The 19,720-nt window shown below is 40.2% G+C and overlaps 1 protein-coding gene across 4 annotated transcripts in view; it reads right to left on the minus strand.

Annotated features, from left to right (window-relative positions):
* Window positions 1-12,234: 12,234 nt before the first annotated feature.
* Window positions 12,235-19,720, minus strand: part of mib2 (mindbomb E3 ubiquitin protein ligase 2) — a 75,252-nt gene continuing 67,766 nt past the window's right edge. For 3 of the 4 annotated variants that reach the window (XM_012966027.3, XM_012966025.3, XM_012966028.3), the window contains 6 exons: window positions 19,185-19,311; window positions 17,974-18,198; window positions 17,545-17,723; window positions 16,631-16,812; window positions 15,337-15,402; window positions 12,235-14,158 (listed from right to left, as the gene is read on the minus strand). In XM_012966027.3, the coding sequence (XP_012821481.1) occupies window positions 13,917-14,158; window positions 15,337-15,402; window positions 16,631-16,812; window positions 17,545-17,723; window positions 17,974-18,198; window positions 19,185-19,311 (1,021 nt within the window). In that variant the 3' untranslated portion in view covers window positions 12,235-13,916. 4 annotated transcript variants of the gene reach the window in all.

The raw sequence follows: 19,720 nt of genomic DNA on the forward strand, positions 1-19,720 counted from the left end.
ATGGCTTTTTATGATGTTTTTACAGCAAATTCGTTTTACGCAGCTTAATAAATATGCCCCTTAGTCTCTTTATATTTTACATCCCTTGGTTGCTAGGGAGAGTAACCAGTTGGAAATTGTTTTATAAATGACCAAGGGTATTGTTATTTGGCCAGTGGCTTGCTCCTATTATACAGATGGACCAGACTTTCATGATGCATTGGGAATACACAGTACAAAGCAAATATTATTAATTACACTAAGATGAGGGAAATCACAGGCCCAATAAATAGTGATGTCAATGGCATCTTTTAGGAGACCCTATGGCATTTGCCAAAATCTAGAGATTACCAGCCCAGCCCTGGGTAAGATTGACTGGTCTGGTCTCTTGGCATGATCATCATAAATGATGGTATCACCAGAGGTAAGACTATGAGCAGCCTTCCTGGTGACTTTGTTGCTGGTTGGTCTTTATTGAAGGCAACAGTATCCCTTTAAATTCCCCTATCAGTAAATACAGTGATCACATTTGGTTATGAATATCAAGGAGGGGTGTGGGCATCTGCTAGGAAAAGTCAGCTGTTTATGGTTCAGTAAGAAAAACCTAGGGCTTAGGCAGAATTTGACATCACTAGAGCCATTTCCTATTACTGTAGCAGACTGTAGCAGGCACACCCCAGATGTAGACAGGAAACTTTTCATGCAATGCTTCCTTTACGCATGGCAATAATGCCTGAAATGTATCTCCCTGGTTCTGGCAGCTAAGGGAGCTATACTAGAGGGTCAGATTAAATCATCCTATTCTTTTGGCAGGTGTGTAGCATAGAAGGGTTAGGGGTGCCAGTTATTTATACCCTAGGAAATACATAGCAAAGTATTATTATGGTTAAAAGTATAGTCAAGAATGAATAGTCTTTAGAAACACCATAGGACATAAAAAGGAATGTAACCCCTTGGCGCATGGGGCATATTCTCTGCTGGAGCTTTTTAGCTGGCAGAAAAGCAGTCGAATGTGGTTGTGCAGCCTGTTATTTACTTGAATGGAATCCAGGTGGGAAAAATGAAGATTTAGTCAGGCTTAGCTTCCCCCAAAAGAAACCAGCTACTGTATATAATGCAGTTATAAGCTAGTATATTGCTAGCCTGCCCAAACAAAAATTGCACCTCCTCCATAACCTGGCTTAGACAGAAACAACACATATAAATGACAGGCTGGACAGCAGGGTGGAACATTCGGGCAGTGAATAAGCTCTGTGTGCCATGCAGGGCTGTTTTATGAACAAAAGGAGCATTTGCCCAGGGCCCACCAGGGTAGGAGCCCACTAGCACACATTTCATCTGGGATAATTTTGGCAGAAGCATCCTGATGGCAGACCCCTCATTTTAATCAAATGGAAAAGTTCTACAATATGGTTATTTTTATGTCTTTGGTTTTTTTTTTGTGGCATCACCATTTTGTAATTTTTCTGTTATCATGGCTGTTGGTCCGGGGCGACACACCTAGGGATTAGTGATGTGCGGAAGGGTGCACACCTTCTGCTGCCAGTGGTAGAAGCCAGGCAGAAGTTCACAGCTCAGCCCAAACTAATCCACAACCTGCAAGCACTGTGCTAAGGTTGGCCCAGACCTGTGGGTCCTGCTGGTTTCAGCTAGCCCGCACATCATTGCTGGGGATCATGTCTACTTCACTATGTGCAGACCATTGGTTTTACACCCTGGATTATTATGGCTATGTGTACATACTATGGAACTCTTTAACTATGTAACTATGTAACTATATAACTATGTTACGCACACATCACACACACAAATACAGAAACACATGAAGGAAGACAGGGAAGATGATCAGGGATGGCGTCAGGAAGAAGGATAGGGGGGAGAGGGGGGAGGATCAGGGATTCAGAGGGTTTCAGAGATTGGGAAGAACCTGGAAGTTGTCTTCCAGTGGAATGCTGAAAATAAAAGAAAAAATGATTAAAATATTTAAAAAGTGAATTACAGATGTGCATTCGGTTTTTTAGGATATAAAATACTTAGTCTGGGCCTACAGCTCATTTTAGGTACAGCCTAATTCCCAGGGGATGGGTCAATGGCAATAAAACTCAGCCTACTTTATAATCTTGTTGTTTACTATGGCTGGAAGCACATAATTATATGATTGAGACATTGAAGGAAAACTAACATTTTAGAAAACCAATTTAAAAAATGTGAATATCCAAGTAACAGAACTGCTAAAAAGCCAAAGCTAAAGCAGCCCTATGAGAGTTAATATACTTCACCCCACTCTGGGCAACAACATCTATAATCTCAATTTGGACAGAACTCAATTCTACGCCAGGAACCTCATACAACCATATTCTATTAAAGAACAATGTCAGCAATAAGTGTACATAAGCCTCGTGTCTAACTTCCTACTTGCCTGCCCAATTATGTCACAGGAGGGGGCCAACAATACTACACAAAAACATATAAACAACTTGGAGATTTGGCAATACTGTATATAAACAGTCAACGGCAAGTACCATAGAAGGGATTATGGCTGCACATTTATGGGGTTATGTAATAAAAGTTTTCCCAGGAGCAGTAACCCATGGCAACCAATCAGCAGGCAGAATTTACTGGTCACCTGTTTAAAAGCAAACATCTTATTGGTTGCTACGAATGCCTTTTTTTACATAAGTGGGGCTAGACTTTTATTCAGTCCTGAGGGAATTACATAGTATAATTAGGATTGTTTAAAAGGTAATATTTTTAAATAGATCCATTACCCAAATCCTGGAAATTCCTGGAATAAAATGGAAAAATCCTGGAATAGATCCATCACCCTTTTCCTGGTGCTCAGCCTGGGCACCTCCACTGCAGGGGGCTCTTCTTCTTTGTCTTCTTGTTTGGTGCTGCTAATGTAAAAATTAGCAAATGTTTTATTTTGTTTTATACTAGAAACATTATTAATGATGACATAATATACTTTTAGCCTTTTAGCACAGTATTACTATTATACCTGCAATAAACTGTGTCCACTGTGCCAAAGGTGGGTAACTACTGAGCTAAATTCCCTATAAGTTACAAGCTCTGCTGTAGGGAATTTTTAAGACTTCAGTTACAGGATTGTTCTATGATTGCCTACTTCAGAATTACCAAAAACCCTTACAATGTAGGTGGTTAGCAAAAAGCAGGAGTGGCAGCTGAAACATATTTCTTTATCTTGCTCTTATGTGTCATAAACACAGTAAGAAAATAGTCATGTGTATAATACATACTTCTTCCAGCTCCTACTGCTTTGCCACAGTATTGAAATTTGGTCCCAAAGCCTTTGAGCAGAGGGAAAAAGGGAAAAGAAAAGTACAGTGTTACATATGCATGCATTTGTGGTGTCAATAGCTCCTGCATTACCTTGCAATGAACAGTATTGGGGAAAGCGGTATACAGTATATGTAGTATATACAGTAAGATTTACCCTTTAAAATATTTTGGTACACTGAGGGACAAAAAGCACCCCAGGTACTTGATGGCTATAGGCTCTGATAAGTACCAGGTACTGTCTTATTATTCCATTATAAGAAGTTTTGGCCTACAGCACCAACCTGTGTAAAACCAAACTCCCAATAGCTATACAACTCATAGTAGGGAATTTCTCTAAATAAAAATGCCCCAAAGACCACATATCAGGGGTAGATCACATATAAGGGGTTAGTATCACTTCCAGACACAATCCATCAGTACTAAAACATCAATTACTCCTCCTTTAATTCTGATGTCCCATAATAGACATAGCAGAATTGCCCTGGCTCCCTTAGCAAAAGGGACCCCTTCCATCCTTTGGTAATTACACTACTATGTCCTCTGAAATATACACCCAGCCTTCCCCCCACTTGCCTGGCATGGGGGGTTTTAGCTGTGGCCTTCCTTCCTGTTCCTTAGCCTGATTAGTGGGCAGAGATGGGGTTATACTCACCCACAGGTATATAAAAGGGTTTGACCTTAGCTGGAGAAATGTTATGTACAAGTCATGTATGGGGCAGTTTCCTTCTAGGGTGCAGGTGAGTGTGGGAACAGTGAAATTCATTCATTATTCTGGCAAAGAGTGGCTGTTTGATTGTTGGACCCTAAACTACTCAGTAGGTATAAACTATTGCATCTTGGGAAACAGGAAGTGTTTCTGCATCCAAAGAGATGTGTCAGTAACATAATATGTAACATAGTTTACAGAACTCCATAACACCTTAGGCAGGGAACCCCCATACACAGGGGTGTGTCCTTCTTACCACAAATCCCACCCTATTTCTTCAGGAATGCCCCGTTGGGCACTCATGGATTTTGTCAGTTTCAAATATAAAAAAATAACCCATGTGGATCAATGATTGCCCTACAGTCACTACCTTTGCTAGTATGTATTGTACTATATATTTATACACACAGCATATATATTCAGGAAATCCTGCCACCTCAGAGGAACTCCACTTTAGACAATAAGCATAAAAAAGCACTATTATGTCAGGGAAGTAACAGTCCCCTCTGTGCCATTTTCTTAATTTTAATTTATATAGATATATATGTGTCTGTGTATACAAAGTAGGCAGGCCTGGATTTGTGGCGAGGCACAAAGGCCTGGGCCTAGGGTGGCACAAACACAGGGGCGGCCATGGCAGGCAAATTTACAAATTTTGCTCCCATATTGAGCAATGAGCATGCGCGCAAGGGGGGGTGGTGTGTGTTCGCGAATGCGTGTTCGCGCAGGGGGGGGTTAGGGGGCGGCCTCGGGGCGCCCCCAGAAGAAATCCGGCGCTGAAAGTAGGGATGTGCTATCACTTGCATAGGGATAAATAAACTTTCGTGCCTGGCAGTGTTGCAGTGAGATTTGCATTTTTGCCAGTTGTGAACATTTTTGCAAATCTCAAATTTATTTTGTCTCAAGGAAATAAAAATGTGGTTTATTTTGAGCTGTCATTAGAATGTTTTATTGAGCTGGGAAAACACCTGTCATTATTAGCATTTTGCCATGCATTTCGTTTCACCAGAAAAATACACAAAATAACACCTTCCTACAGCAAAGTTTTGTGATTTTTTTTTTTTTGCGGTTTTGTGAATTTTATGCCAAAGTAAATTGTGCTAATCATTATTTCCTACCCTTAAGTTGACTATACAAGAATCACTAAAAGCAGCCAACTCAGAAAAAGGGCCCATGTGTGGAGCCTTACAAGAGGGCCAACAATCTGATCAGCCCAAATTAGCCTAGCATGTGTGTGGTACATAGATACGCACGTTTGGTAACAACAAATCTCTCTGTGTTTGCCCAGCTCTACGTCAGTCCCGGCTTCTTTATGCCAGGAATAATACATCCCTCAACATACATCCATTTATTGTCCAATTTCATTGGTAGTTTTGTGTTACTAATGTGGACACTTTTTTGAATTTACTGCACATATTTCAGGGCTGTGCAACTAAGGCTTGCAAGCCAGATGTAGCCCTCTTAAGAATTTTTTTGGTCCTTTGTCTGCTTTAGGGTGTCATAGACTTCACTTTATGGCATCATTATTTTAATATATCCCTACCCTCGAACATGCTGTATAAGAACTTAGCTGACTACATGTAGTAAGTTGAACAGCTGTTTTAATAAATGAGCACAAGGGGCATTTGCCCAGGGCCAACCAGGATAGGGGACTTACTAGCACACCAATCTTCTGGGATAACTTTTGGCAGAAGCATCCTGCAGAGATGGCAGACAAGTCATTTGGGCATTTTACTGCCAATAGATTTGCCACATTAGTGCCACCTAGAACACTATATTTATTCTCCAGAAAGCATTACCATACCTGAGTAAAGAGCCCTAGAAGCTTTCTCTGTTTTTTAAGATTGCAGCTGCCATTTTAGCTTGGGTTCATAGCTTCCTGCTTGCAGTCTAGCTTTTATAGCTCAGATCACACATTACTAAGGGTGGGCAGAGTGGGTTTTATAAATTCTTATGGGAGGGGGGAGCAGGAGAAGGGAGACAGGGGAGAACTGTGCAGACTCTGGCCCCAGGAATGTAGGGCTTTTCTAATAGAGGAAGTCAGATACCCTAAGAACATGTTTACAAAAAAGGAGACAAGAAATCCTGTGTTTCTTTAGACAGAGGACACTGTAGTTGTATATACGTAGACCTTTCTGATAAAGCTTACTTAGTTTTTACCTTTCCTTCTCCTTCAACTGACATTGCTCTTTTGTATGGATATTTTAATAGCTTTGTCTTGTGGCATCACGATTTTGTAATTGTTCTGCTCCTAGGGAGAGGAGTTCAGGGAGACACACCTGGGGATCATGTATACTTCAGTAAGCGCAGACTAGATCTTCACTGCTAGCTTTACTGTATTAAACTTTATGGGCTTGAGGGTTATTCTATCATAATTTCTAGGCTTAGGCTTCAATGTTGATTAGAAGTTTTCATCTCCAGAAGGGCCAATCCTGCCAGGATAACAAAAGTTTTCAGAGATTGCTGAAAAATAGTTTGTCAGTGGCATCAGTGAGAACATAGACATGAACAAATTCCATTTGCTGCTCTTGGCAAGGTTCTGTTCAGGCATCTTTGATGGAAGAATCTTTCGCAATCACATCCGGCAAAATTACCAGGAACTATAAGCTTGTGGCCAGATCAAAGTGTGATTAATGTGAACAGATGCTAGTCAAATACTCGGCAATGGTGTAATATACTGCTTATATGAGGTCAACCCCAAATTTCAGGCTAGGAGGAAGAATGTAGCCAGGGCAAGGAAATCTAGAAGCATTCCATCTGATAATTGGATTTCACAATAGCGGAGTGCTGCATGAATGAAGGCTCTTCTCTAGAGTGTATGGACCTTTCCTATAAATGTACATGATTGTACGTGATTGGGTTCCTACTGGCAGGAACATAAGGAAATGAGCCATAACTGGGTAAGGAAGGAGCTGGGTAGCTAAAGAGATTGATGGTATATCCTGAAACTAGGGGCAGAGGGATGCAGATGTAGAGAAAGGACATGTAGTTTATGGGGAGGTTCAACATGAAAGATTTCTTTTGCGGTAGCAAGGCTGGTCAGGGGGTTGCTCTTTGTATTGCAAGTTATTAAGCACATGGAGGTCTGGAAACCAGGAATTCTATTAACAGTTACATGCTTGCTTGTCCTCCTTGCTTGACTCCATTTCATTGTATATAAAATTTTAAGGTCTCTACACTCTGTGTGGATGACTCCAGCTAATGTAAATCTTTTCATGGGCCTCCGCCTGAATGTGCAAATGTGCAATGAATGTGCAAAGGCTTGGTAATATAGTCAGAGGAGCTGAAACTTCTTGAATTTTATAACTGAGCTAAACACCTGGGCTCAAGCCCTGGACTGAAGCATGCTGAGATTCCAGACATCCAGCTGCCAGGACTATGGGGGCGTGTTTACTAAGACTGGAGATAAATTTCACTGGTGATGTTGCCGTATCAACCAATTAGCAATTAGATTTGAACAGTCAACTTTAAAGGAGAAGGAAAGGCTACATAAGAGTTAATCTCAAGCTGCAGGCATACCATCCGTTGTCTCAATAGTGCCCTTTAGTCTCCCCATATAGCAATGGTTTAGAAGTTCAGAAGCAGACTTAAGGACTTAGGAACTGAGGCGGTGCATGCGCATGTCTATGATCCGCTCCCCATTCATCTCCCTCTGAGCCGGCCTGTACCGGGGTCATTAAGTGGCGCATGCGCATTAGAAGCAGGCGCAAGGGGGAAGTGACGTCAGCAGGTTTAAAATGTCGGCACGAAGGAATGAAGACAGGAGATTCTTCGGCTGGATGGTGCACCGATCCACAAGCAGCAAGTAAGTTGGTAATGCGGCGGTTCAGGAGGGGGGCTGATGCCCTAAACAAATATACCTATAGCATTTTTTCACTTTCCTTCTCCTTTAAGTTATAAATCAAAAGCAAAGATCTTATTGGTTGCTTTGGACAATATCACTGCTGATATTTATCTCCAATCTTAGTAAACTCTCCCCAATGACTGCAGACCCCCAGCTATTGCCAGTGTTGACTGCAAATGGATCTTCTGCATAGGGCATGGACCACCAGCTAATATATGAGTCTGAATGTGCATGGGCCTCCAGCTGACACCACGTGGATTTCCCAAGACTTTGTGATCTGTGGGAGCCCAGCTTAATGTGAATGTCTGGCTATAGCAATTTTGACTGTGCTTCTTAGTTGTTCCTTAAGAGACATGTAAACCCTACATTTTCTTACCATCTATATAAGTTGGGCACATCTCCCCCACCCAAACCACACCATTTGTCATTCTCCAGCACCATCACATTTTCCAAAAACAAGTAGCAGCTTTTACACAGTGCCATTTTCCCTATGACATCATTAGTAATATTAACATCTGCAAACAGCACATGTGCACTTTAAAGTTTATACAATGAAGAATGCAGGCTTACACAGGCAGAACTTACTTTGATAAAAAGTCTTGCTTGGTTAATCTGAACTGAGGACAGGGGAAGAAACATGTTTCTATGAGAACCAGTAGTGCCATCTCCTCACTGGCAGTTAGACTGGAGGGTGTATTTAAAGGAGAAGGAAAGCCTAAGTCACTTGGGGGTGCCAAAATGTTAGGCACCCCCAAGTGACTTAAATCGCTTACCTCGTCCCCAGGCCAGTGCCCCTGTTAAGAGAAAACAGCACCAGCCAGGGGTAGCTGCGAGCACTTCCTTCTTTTGCGTTGGCGTGCTGCACATGGGCATTAGAGTGAAGAGCCGAACTTTAACAACGCATGCGCCGGCCCAGGGATTTCGCTGCAGAAGAAGGTAGCGTCTGCTGCCGGTACCCCGGGCTGGTGCGGTTTTCTCCTAACAGGGGCACCAGCCCAGGGTACAAGGTAAGCGATTTAGCCTTTCCTTCTCCTTTAATAACTTGAGTTGAGAAGAAATGAGCATGTTCTGTAAGCCAAGAGCCAAAGTCAATTTCTAAGGGAGGAGGCCGAGTGAGTTAGAGGAGAAGAAGGAATCCTAAGTGATTAAGGAGTTATTGCAGCCTTACTATTAACCTTTAAACAGCCGGAGTGGCAGGTATTTAAAGATTTCAAAGAGGCTGTTCACTGATTAAATGTTTTGTGGGGGGTTTACATGTATAATATTTTGTTCAACTACTTAAACAGACCCCTCTATTTATATCAAAACAAAGAAGTGAATGATTTGTATTATGAATTATCTTTCAGTTTTCTCTCAGACTTCAGTTGGAAACACTGCCTGGTTACAACAGATCCAATGCCAACTAGTGTGGTTTTCCTCTTGTTATTCTCTTATATTCATTTAATGAGTTTATTCCTAACAATCACATAATTTTGCTTCCCTATTACCCTGTATTTCTTATTTTGCACATAATACAGCTTAAAGCTTTTACTCCTAACTGTTCCATAGGCAGTTGTGACTACACATGGCTGGCATATAGTGACATCATCCAAGAGTTTATCAGGAAACCCAGACCCTCAATAGGATGAGGATTTTGTGGGCCTTCACGTTCTCCCGGCTTTACATTCTGCTCCCTGAAAAATGTCATGACCGCTTTGTATCAGCAGCACACCACATAGCAACAATTTTGAATCCTCCCCCTCCTGCTTCTTATATTCATATAGCAGAATGGGATTAAATATGAAGGAAGGCCAACCTCCAAGGCTGTTGGAATCCCCCACTGGCAGCATAGCACAGGTAAAGGGTGTGCCCAACTCTGCAGGAAGTGTGCAGATCAGTGGCTGCAATGAGCTTCAAACCATAAAAGAATAAAGCTTAATGAGGTAACTGTGGATGCTGTTGAAGCTTGATGCTGACAAAGGTGCACTATTAAAGGAACAGTAACACTAAATAATGAAAGTGTATAAAGTAATTACAGTATAATGTACTCTTGCGCTCACTGGTAAAAAGTGTGTGTTTGCTTCAGAAAGACTACTATAGTTTATATAAACAAAGCTGCAGCCATTAAAAAGAGAAAAGACACAAGTTACTTAGCAGATAACTGATAAAACACCTTTATATTCTACAGAGCTTATCTGTTATCGGCTATGTAACCTGTGCCTTTTCTCCTTTTTCCCCAATTTGAATGGTTGCCCCCATGGCTACACAGCAGTTTATTTATATAAACTATAGTAGCAATTCTAGAGCAAACACACCAGTTGTACCAGTGTAGGGCAACAGTACATTATATTTTAAACCATTTTTTTGGTGTTACTGTTCCTTTAGGGCTCTGGCACACAGGGAGATTAGTCGCCTGCGACAAAACTCCCTGTTCGCGGGCAACTAATCTTCCCGAGTTGCCATCACCTGCCATCCCACCGGCGAAAATGTAAGTCGCTGGTGGAATGGCACACGCGGCGGCGCGATTTCGGGAAATCAACAAAGTTGCCTTGCGAGGCTTTTTCGCCGATTTGCCAAAATCGCGCCGCCGTGTGTGCCATTCCACCAGCGACTTACATTTTCGCCGGTGGGATGGCAGGTGATGGCAACTCGGGGAGATTAGTCGCCCGCGAACAGGGAGTTTTGTTGCGGGCAACTAATCTCTCCGTGTGCCAGAGCCCTTAGGGCTGATGGCCCATAGGGATTAGTCACCCATGGTTAAATCTCTGCTACTGGTAACCAATCTCCCTGAAATGCCTTTCCACTAGCAATAAAGTGAATCGCTGGTGAGAATGCATATACGCCGCTTAATTTTCTGTATGCCTTTCCACCAGTGATACACTTTATTGCTGGTGGAAAGGCATTTCAGGGAGATTAGTTACCCGCTGTAGCAGAGATTTAACCGTGGATTTAACTAATCTAGTCTTTTTCGGCGATTTCCGGAAATCGCCCCGCCGCGTCTGCCATCCCGCCGGCGACTTACATGTTCGCCGGTGGGATGGCAGGGGTAGGCAACTCGGGGAGATTAGTCGCCCGCGAACAGGGAGTTAATCGCGGGCGACTAATCTCCCCCGTGTGCCAGAGCCCTAATACTCAAACATGAAGGGCATATTATTTCAAATATACTGAACTGTTACCCTGCACTTATGGAAATGCTGCATTTGCTGCAGATCTGGCAATATAATTCAAAAGCTCTATAAAATATATCACATAAAACAGTCCTTATTTAAAACACTCTTTCATGTACAGAACCCTTTTAATGAAAATAGGATTTTTTACAAATATATTAATTGGATTATTCCACTGTCTATTTAAAGAAACAGTAACACTAAAATATGAAAGTGCTATAAAGTAAAATATGATGCACTGTTGCCTTGCACTGGTAAGGGACAACGCACACAGGAAGATTATTGCTTGTGGTTAAATCGCAGCTACCGCAGGGGGCTAATCTTCCCAAAATGCCTTCCCACCAGCCATAAAGTGAATCGCCGATGGAAAGTCATACGCGGTGCCTTGTTTTCTGAAGTCGTCCAAAGTTCCCTCTGTAGGAAACTCCATTTGACTATGGAAAATGAAGTCACCCGTGGTAGCTGAGATTTAACCCCATGTTCTATCAGCCTTAAAGTTGTGCATTTGCTTCAGAAAGACTACTATACTGTAGTTTATATAAACAAAGCTGCTGTGTAGCCATGGGGGCTAAATGGCACAGGTAACATAGCAGATAAGATTCTACAGGGCATATCTTTACGCTGCTATGTCCTTTGTATGCTATATAATAAAGATGATTACTGGATGAGATGCATGGATCTATACAGTGACATTTGTTTAAGGATTTCTTAAGTCTGGATGGTTTGTCATAACCTCTATTCTGTTTGATGAACCCATACACAAGGCTACAAGGGATATATCACCTATACTCTGATGTAACCTGCTATGTAATTTGTGTCTTGGCTCCTTTTTTCCACCTTGAATAGCTGCCCCCGTGGCTACACAGCAACTTATTTATATTAACTAAGGTATTCTTTCTGAAGCAAACACACAACCTTTACCAGTGCAGACTAACAGTACATATTTTAATGAATTTGAAACATTTTTTGGTGTTACTGGTCATATAAGCATTCTTAGGGCAAGGGCACATGGGGCATTTTGTTGCATGAAGGAAACTGAGAGCCCTGTAGGCAATGAAACTCCCCAAAACAACTTCACATATCCTTGCCAGTATAATCTCATTATTGTGCAAAAAACACTTCAAGATTAAAGGGATATTACACCGGTTATATATGTTCAAAACACATACCTGTTTAGAAGGCTCTATGGTTTTTATCATTTTTCTTCATAGTCATGTTAGAGAATAGTATTCAAACAGTCCACCAACAATACAATATTGTATTAATCAGACTGCTTTTATTTCAGCACTATACACGTTTCAAACTTTATACACAGAGTAAAACAAGCAAAGATGGATTTGCTAGACGACTCTGTCAGCCACCAGTTTAAGATGGCGTCTATGTAAACCAGCTGCGGGCTAGAGCCACAGGCAGACCTGCTACAAGAGATGCTGCTGGGTACTCTGGCTGCAGAAATGCTACATTTTCTCTACATACCTGCACCAAACGTCAGTGTGGAGACCTTGGCAAGAGCTTTTATTCCCACTGTGCTACAGTCTTGCTTATTAATGGGGCACTAATGCATTAAAATGAATATTAACACTATAGCTTCTGAGTGATTTTTTTGGTTAAAACTGGCCCAAAAAGCACATTTTATCATTCTAACCATGGTTCCTCTTTCCCTTCTCTGTCAGTGTGATATAGTAAAGTAGAATAGCACATTTGTCAGGCTGCTTTCAAGCGGTCACATTGCAACACTCTCTGCAGCGATTGGCCATAAAGGAAAGAAAGGGATGGGGGTGAATGGTCCCCCACATACATCTGCAAAATGTCACTGATAATTTCCTATATTTTGCCTTCTCTAAAATAGAAAAGAAAATAAATCACAATTAATTTGTAAGATTATACAAGTTTTATAATATATGAATAACTTAAGTAAATATATTTATATATAATTTAGGCATAAATAGATATACATTTCATTGAATTTACAAACACTCTAGGTAACCTGTTCATAATGCATTAATGCCCCTATAATCAAGAACTATTACAACTAAAGAACTCAAACCAAATCTTAATAAATACTCTTGCTATTGTTCTACTGTCTCATTAGTAAAACTATAAAAGACAGCAGTCCATTGAAGTTCATTGTGACATACTCTATTGGGGAGATTTATCGACGTTCGAGTTTGTTTTATTTTCACAATTCCAGTTTTTTACATTAAAAAACCCGAATTCGAATTATGGTTCAAAAACTTGAATGTCTGGTATTTATTAAGTGCAAAATACCTGAAAACTCAAATGTATAACTTTGCCATCTAAAAGCTTGCAAGTCTCGATAGAAGTCAATGGGAGTTGGCCTAGGCAAGGTCAAGCCATATTTTCAATTTGAGGTATTGGGAGTTTTATTAGAAACTCAAAAATTCCTATTTTTTTTATTCGAATATGTGAGTTAATACGATTTAGAAAAACAAACTCGAATTCACAAACTCGAAAATTGATAAATAAGCCCATATGTATTGCTTTATTTCATGTGACCTGATGAACCTGTATGAAAGACATTTGGAAGACAGTGGATCAGGTTGTATTGCAGAAACACAAATAAGATAAGAACCAGCAAAGAAATCTTAGGGTGGCATTGGCAGAGATGAAATCCTCATTTCAGTAACAAGATGATTTAGGGAAACTTATTTGCCGCTCTTTAAAATAAAATCCTTCAGGAAGACTGCAGTATTGATTAGCCCTTCCAGTGCAGATAATACAGATAGAACTTTGTTTGTACAGTGTCAGACGCACACTGCAGCCATATTCGTCATAAGCAGAGTCATCCCTTTTTTCCCATACAGAAAGTCTTGCCATGAAGAGGGTATACACAGCCATGCTTGGCACAGACATGTTGCTTGTGTCTACTAAATCCACAGTTACGTCTCAGATCCAGAAGATGCACTTTCTTTCCTACTCAGACAAATATCTGTATCCTCTCTCTGATAAGCTGCCTGCATATGGGACAGGCAGTCAGGGAAGTGCTGCATTCAGTACAAGACCCATGTCCACACTGGAACACCAGCTTGATGTGATTGTCGATACAAATAGGACAGGTGATCCTTTCCTCCATTTGGCGGTATCGATTCTGGAGCTCCTCCATTACTTTCTTCTGGTCTGACACTTCTAAACTGGGACTGCATTCAACTTCAGTACTGTCTAGAGTTGGGAAAAGAAGGAATATTATTTGCATTGTGTGATGGCCCATGTGACTTAAAAAACAATTGCAGAGAAAACAAGAAATTAGTGATGGCGGAATTATTCATCCACAGCGGGGTGTGGAGTGTAGCCAGACCACAGACTTACTCCCTGAATGAGCATTGTAAATGACCCCTTATGGCATTTTGATACAAAATAAAGCAGGGATTGATTTAATTAAAAATGAGTAGAACCTGAGATAAATTTTTGCTATATCATAAGCCTCACAAGCACACAGGATAAGAGAATAAAGAGCAATAGAAAATAATTACACTTAGGGATTCCCCATTTCTTACCAGCACCAAAGAACTGTTGGAACTGGCCCAGAGCAACTTCTGAAGCTTCTGAAATGAATATGATCTATTCCACTGGGATTAAAGTATTAACTGGTTATATATTTTGTCCCAATAACAAATAAAATCATTCATATCCATTCTAGCACACAGAACCTGCATTCATTAGACTTAAGTGACTGTAGAATGGAATAGAATACATTTTGGTGCATGTGCATACAAGACAAGTTAATGTAAGTGTAGGACTATGAATATGAGTGTATAAGGGTGAGGAAGTGGGAACTTTGGTTCAAAGACGCGCAGTATTATTAAAGGAAAAGGAACACAATTAATATGTATCAAAGTAATGAAACTATAATGTATTGTTGCCCTGCACTGGTAAAAGTTGTGTGTTTGCTACAGAAAGACTAGTTTATATAAACAAAGCTGCTTTGTAGTAATGGGGGCAGCCATTTAAATTGAAATAGTGCTAAATAGCACAGGTTACGTAGCAAGTAACAGATAAGGTCTGTAAAACACAATTGTATTTTACAGAGCTTATCTGTTATGTAACCTGTGCTTTTTCTTTTTTTCCAGCTTAATTGGCAGCCCCTATGGCTACACAGCAGCATTTTTTTTTTAATATAAACTACAGGAATTTTTCTGCAGCCAACAAACAACCTTTACCAGTGCAGGGCAACAGTATGTTATATTTTAATTACTTTCATTTTATGGTGTTACTGTTCCTTTAATAGAGCATTATTCAAATCATCCACTACATGGAAAAAGTAGGACAGCACTGTTTTAATAGAACTACATGTTTGCCCTGTGACTACTGTACCATCTAAATGGCTTGAAATTACCCACCTTGCCTAAGCTTTCTTGCTATGCACACTTGACATTTGATGCACTTCTTCATTCGTCTGGAACATTCTGTGAGTGAAAAAAACAGACTAAAATGGCTCAAAACAACATTGCTATTACACTTGATAAGAGGCAGGTTATTTAAAGGATTAACAAAGCCAACATGTGAGATGCATTGTACTGACGGACTTCTTAAACATATATTTTAATGTTTCAAGAATGTTTTAGATAAAAAAAACAGAGCAAAGTTAACAAATGTTTATCTGTGCAGAACAGACCATCCACCCATATGTCTAGTGAAGAGAATAGTGGGCAATGAGACTGCAATGGGTAAAACTATAATACTATGGAACCAGGTCTAGTATACAATAGCACTGCTGTTTGGTTTGAAACAGGTGACTGGAACATGCTACCTGCTGATTGGCTGAACTTAACCTGGACAAAACCTTATGACTTTTATTACATTATTCCCAAGGCTGTATTGGAACGACTTCAAACATTTGTGAAAGAGACAAGATTTTAAGACTGACTAAATTTTAGACTGTTGTCTTTTACACTCAAAAATAAAATTATAAAAGAAAATGTAATTCAAAGGTACTTGCCAATATACTGTACAAGTTTTTCAGTGGTTTTAAAATTATTTGTAAATGTAATTGCACCTGAGAACAGTATCTGTGCCCTTTGCTATTGTCTGCACTAGTAGTTTGGACTATTGAAACAATGTAGCAGAAGCCAGATTATAACAACCCTGGGAACATGCAAGGCAGTGAGATAATAGAAGTCAGTGCAGAACAGGACAGATAGACACTGCTTTCATTTGCAGTTACATTTACTACACAAAATGTTTAATGAATGTAAATTTGAATGTTGTTTATATTTATATATGTTTTTCATTATGCAAAATGTCTAGGTTTACATCCCATTTAATGAGAACAATCTTATTTTACATAATGCAGCAGTGCCATCTGCAGGACCTAATATCTTGGGCATGTCTCTTTTTCCCTAAGCGTTGGAGGTTGCATCAGAACTAAAATAAAGACATAAACATATAAGGAACTCTTTACGCGGCTGGGTTTCTGTGCAATTCTATAGGGCACAATGAGCAGCAGCGTGATTTCTGGTGTTTCTTTGGGAGTGATTTTTTTTAGCTGCCAATATAGAAGTTGTAAAACAATATTATATGGTATATTATAACATGGCAGTTCTGGCAAAAGACAAAACTAGGAAACCAAGACATCCTTATTAAGTCATGACAGCACAATTACTTACATTGATGATACCTGGAAGTTTCTCTTACCTTCACATACTATGCTGTGTTGGCAGGGGAAGAAACTGACTAGTACGGCCAGCTCAGAGCATACTAGACACTCTGCAGGACTGGCGGCACTACAGGGGCTAAGGTTAGTCATAGTATTAGGTGTAGTGTGGACTCTGCGGAGGCTGCAACTGACGGTTGGTGAGTCTAACTCCACTTGTTCTCTAAAGAAAGAAAGGATTATTAAGAATATTTTATTTTAAAACAGAGGGTGGTGGTAGAAAGTATCCCTCCCAGCTGTGTGATAGTATAAAAAACTAAACCAAATCATGGCTACAGCTGAATTGCATACATGGCTGTAAATGATCCATTGCTGGAACATTGTCAGTTGTTTAAAGCAATGATAAGTCAAAGGAGAACCTTCTTTAGTATTTTTTTGTCTCATTGAAATAATAAACTGTGAGACTCTGGTTGATAATAATGGGATGTGATCAGCAGTGATCTTTTGGATTTCCCCAAAATTCATATGTGCCATTAGCCGTATAACTGGCAATAATCTGCAATAAGTGTAACTCTCTGTACAGTGAGCTGATATTATTGCATGTGATACATGGAAACATAAGAGGTCCTGCACTGGAAAAACCTTCTGTGTAGCAGTTGGGGCAGCCAGTGTAGATGATAGAAAATGGAGATAACACAAGTTATATACAGATAAGCTCTTTGGAATATATTGGTGTTCTACAGAGCTTATCTGTTATAGGCTATATAACCTTTGCCATTTAGTGCTACTTCACCTTGAATGACTGCCCCAAAGGCTACACAGCAGCTTGTTTATATAAACTATTGTAGGAAACACAGCTTTTACCAGTCTAGAGCAAAAATACATAATATATATATATTTTTTTGGTGTTACTGTGCCTTTAAGTTTACTGTATGGTAAAATGGCCCTTTGGTACCTGAATTTCTGTGCAAAGTTTTTCACAAGGTGCGTTATCCTTCCATCTGCGATCAGGTCCAGGGGAGACTTCCCACGGTGATTGGCATAGTTAATGTCAGCTCCAGACAGAGCTAAAAAGCAAGCCATGGCTGAACCAACATTTAACTCTATATTTCCCGGCAACCCAGAGGCCTCCAACTGCAGAAATGAATAAAATAAGGATATGAAGTTCTTTAAGACTGCTCAAAAATGCATATTCTCTTATCCATGGTATGAAAGTGAAAAAAGTGAAAAAGTTTAAAATACCTTGAAAATCTTAAATTAAACACACACAACTGTTAAATGTAATCATAAAAAATATAAATATTTGTTTTTAGGCTATGTAATTCATTACATAGAAGTTTAAAATGGCCCTACAGTCTTTCATGCTGAATTCTTGTTCACTTACCTTTGTGAGTAGTGATGACCCATTGCCTTCTTGCTGAGAGTCAATGGATTTGAGATGCTGTCGCACAAATACTATGTGCATTGGGGTATCTCCATCCTCATCCTCTGCATTCACATCGGCACCCTCAGTCACCAAGAGATGCACCAAGCTGATGTGGCCCTGGGCGACAGCCAAATGCAGAGGGGTCTGGTTTCTGTTATTCCTGAGATTGACATCACAGCGGCCCTGTGCCAACAGCCACAAGTATTACTTTGTGGAAAGGAGATGAAAGAGGCAAAGTACAGAAAGACACTAAGCATGCACATATCTTATTGCTCCTGCAACAGAGGATTCAGAGAAGTGCTAGCACATACTGTACAGGCTCAAATTTATCACTTTCTGTAACTTTTGCTTCCTTTGAGATCAAATCTCATTATGTTATGAGAAAATGATTTTGTTTTCATATGTATGGATGATTTATCATGCATTTCCTCCATTACAGGCAAGGGAATGGCTTGTGCAGAGTTCATTTGATTTATATTTGTAGTGGTAGGAGCTGCAGTTCTGCTTGCCAGGCAGAGGAATACTGGAATAATTCTAGATACCATCATTATTTATAATTTATGGCATTTCAGTGCCTCTGAAGACTGAGGCCTTTGATTTACTAATGCTGGAGTTCTGTTTTACAGTGGTGACACTACATGGACCCTAACATTGGTACTATGTTTGTGGGTAAAGTGCCTAACCTCTCACCCATCACTGCACTTCCCCATTTTGGAGGTACATAAATGACATAATGTAGGCATTCAGCCCTAAACTAAGACAACCTCAAATAAACCCATATGACATAAAGATATAATAAACCGATATGACATAAAGATATCCACACTGGAAGCCGCAAACTACCACAAAAAGCAGCTACTGTAGAAAACTGAGCAAAATATAAAGAAATACGCGCTACGATTTCCTAAAGTTGCCTTGAGAGGATACTTCGGGCAATTGTAGTGATGCTTATGCCATGCCATCGGTGATTTACATTCTTGCCGGTGGGAAAGCATTGCGGGAAGATTAGTTGCCCGCGGTAACAAAGATTTGTCGCGGGGCGACTAATCTTCCTGTCTGCCACTGCCCTTAGACTTCCTATGACTGTTTTTTACATCTTTGCTGATAACAAAGAGGAGGCAGGAGAAAGCGCAAATGAGAAGGGGCAAGGAATTCTAGAGCAAAGTTACCTCTTTGATCAATATTTCTACCACCTCCTGGTGGTTGTTCAGTGTTGCAAGATGAAGGGCAGTGAAACCATCTTCTTTTTTAGAGTCCACAAGCTGTCTTGCTCTCTCCAGGATCTTGCTTACAGCCCTGGGGAGATGTTTTAAGACAAGTTATAAAGATACAATAACTGGCTAGTGCATGAATGGCAGTTAAAATGCATCTGTAGTAGAAATTCCTACTGCTATTACTTTGACAGAGCAGGTTGCAACACTTAAGGCAGGTTTAAATTTATACAAAAGAGTCCCGAAGGACCCCCAGCAGTATAAAAAATGTAACAGTTATTAACACTTCTAGTATGTCTGATATATATCAGATAAAATGCACCCAAGTACTGCTATACTTGGCATCATCTCAGAAAAAGAAATATTTTCTTTCTTCATTTAGTTCCAGTGGAGAACTCAGCGCTGGCCGTGTAATGGTAACCACAAGTGAAGGTGTCATGTGCTTGGCGAGGTACAATTCTGCATGCAGTGCTTATATTGTCAGCTCAAAAAAT

The sequence above is a fragment of the Xenopus tropicalis genome, chromosome 7, assembly GCF_000004195.4.
Source record: "Xenopus tropicalis strain Nigerian chromosome 7, UCB_Xtro_10.0, whole genome shotgun sequence".
Taxonomy (NCBI): Eukaryota; Metazoa; Chordata; class Amphibia; order Anura; family Pipidae; genus Xenopus; species Xenopus tropicalis.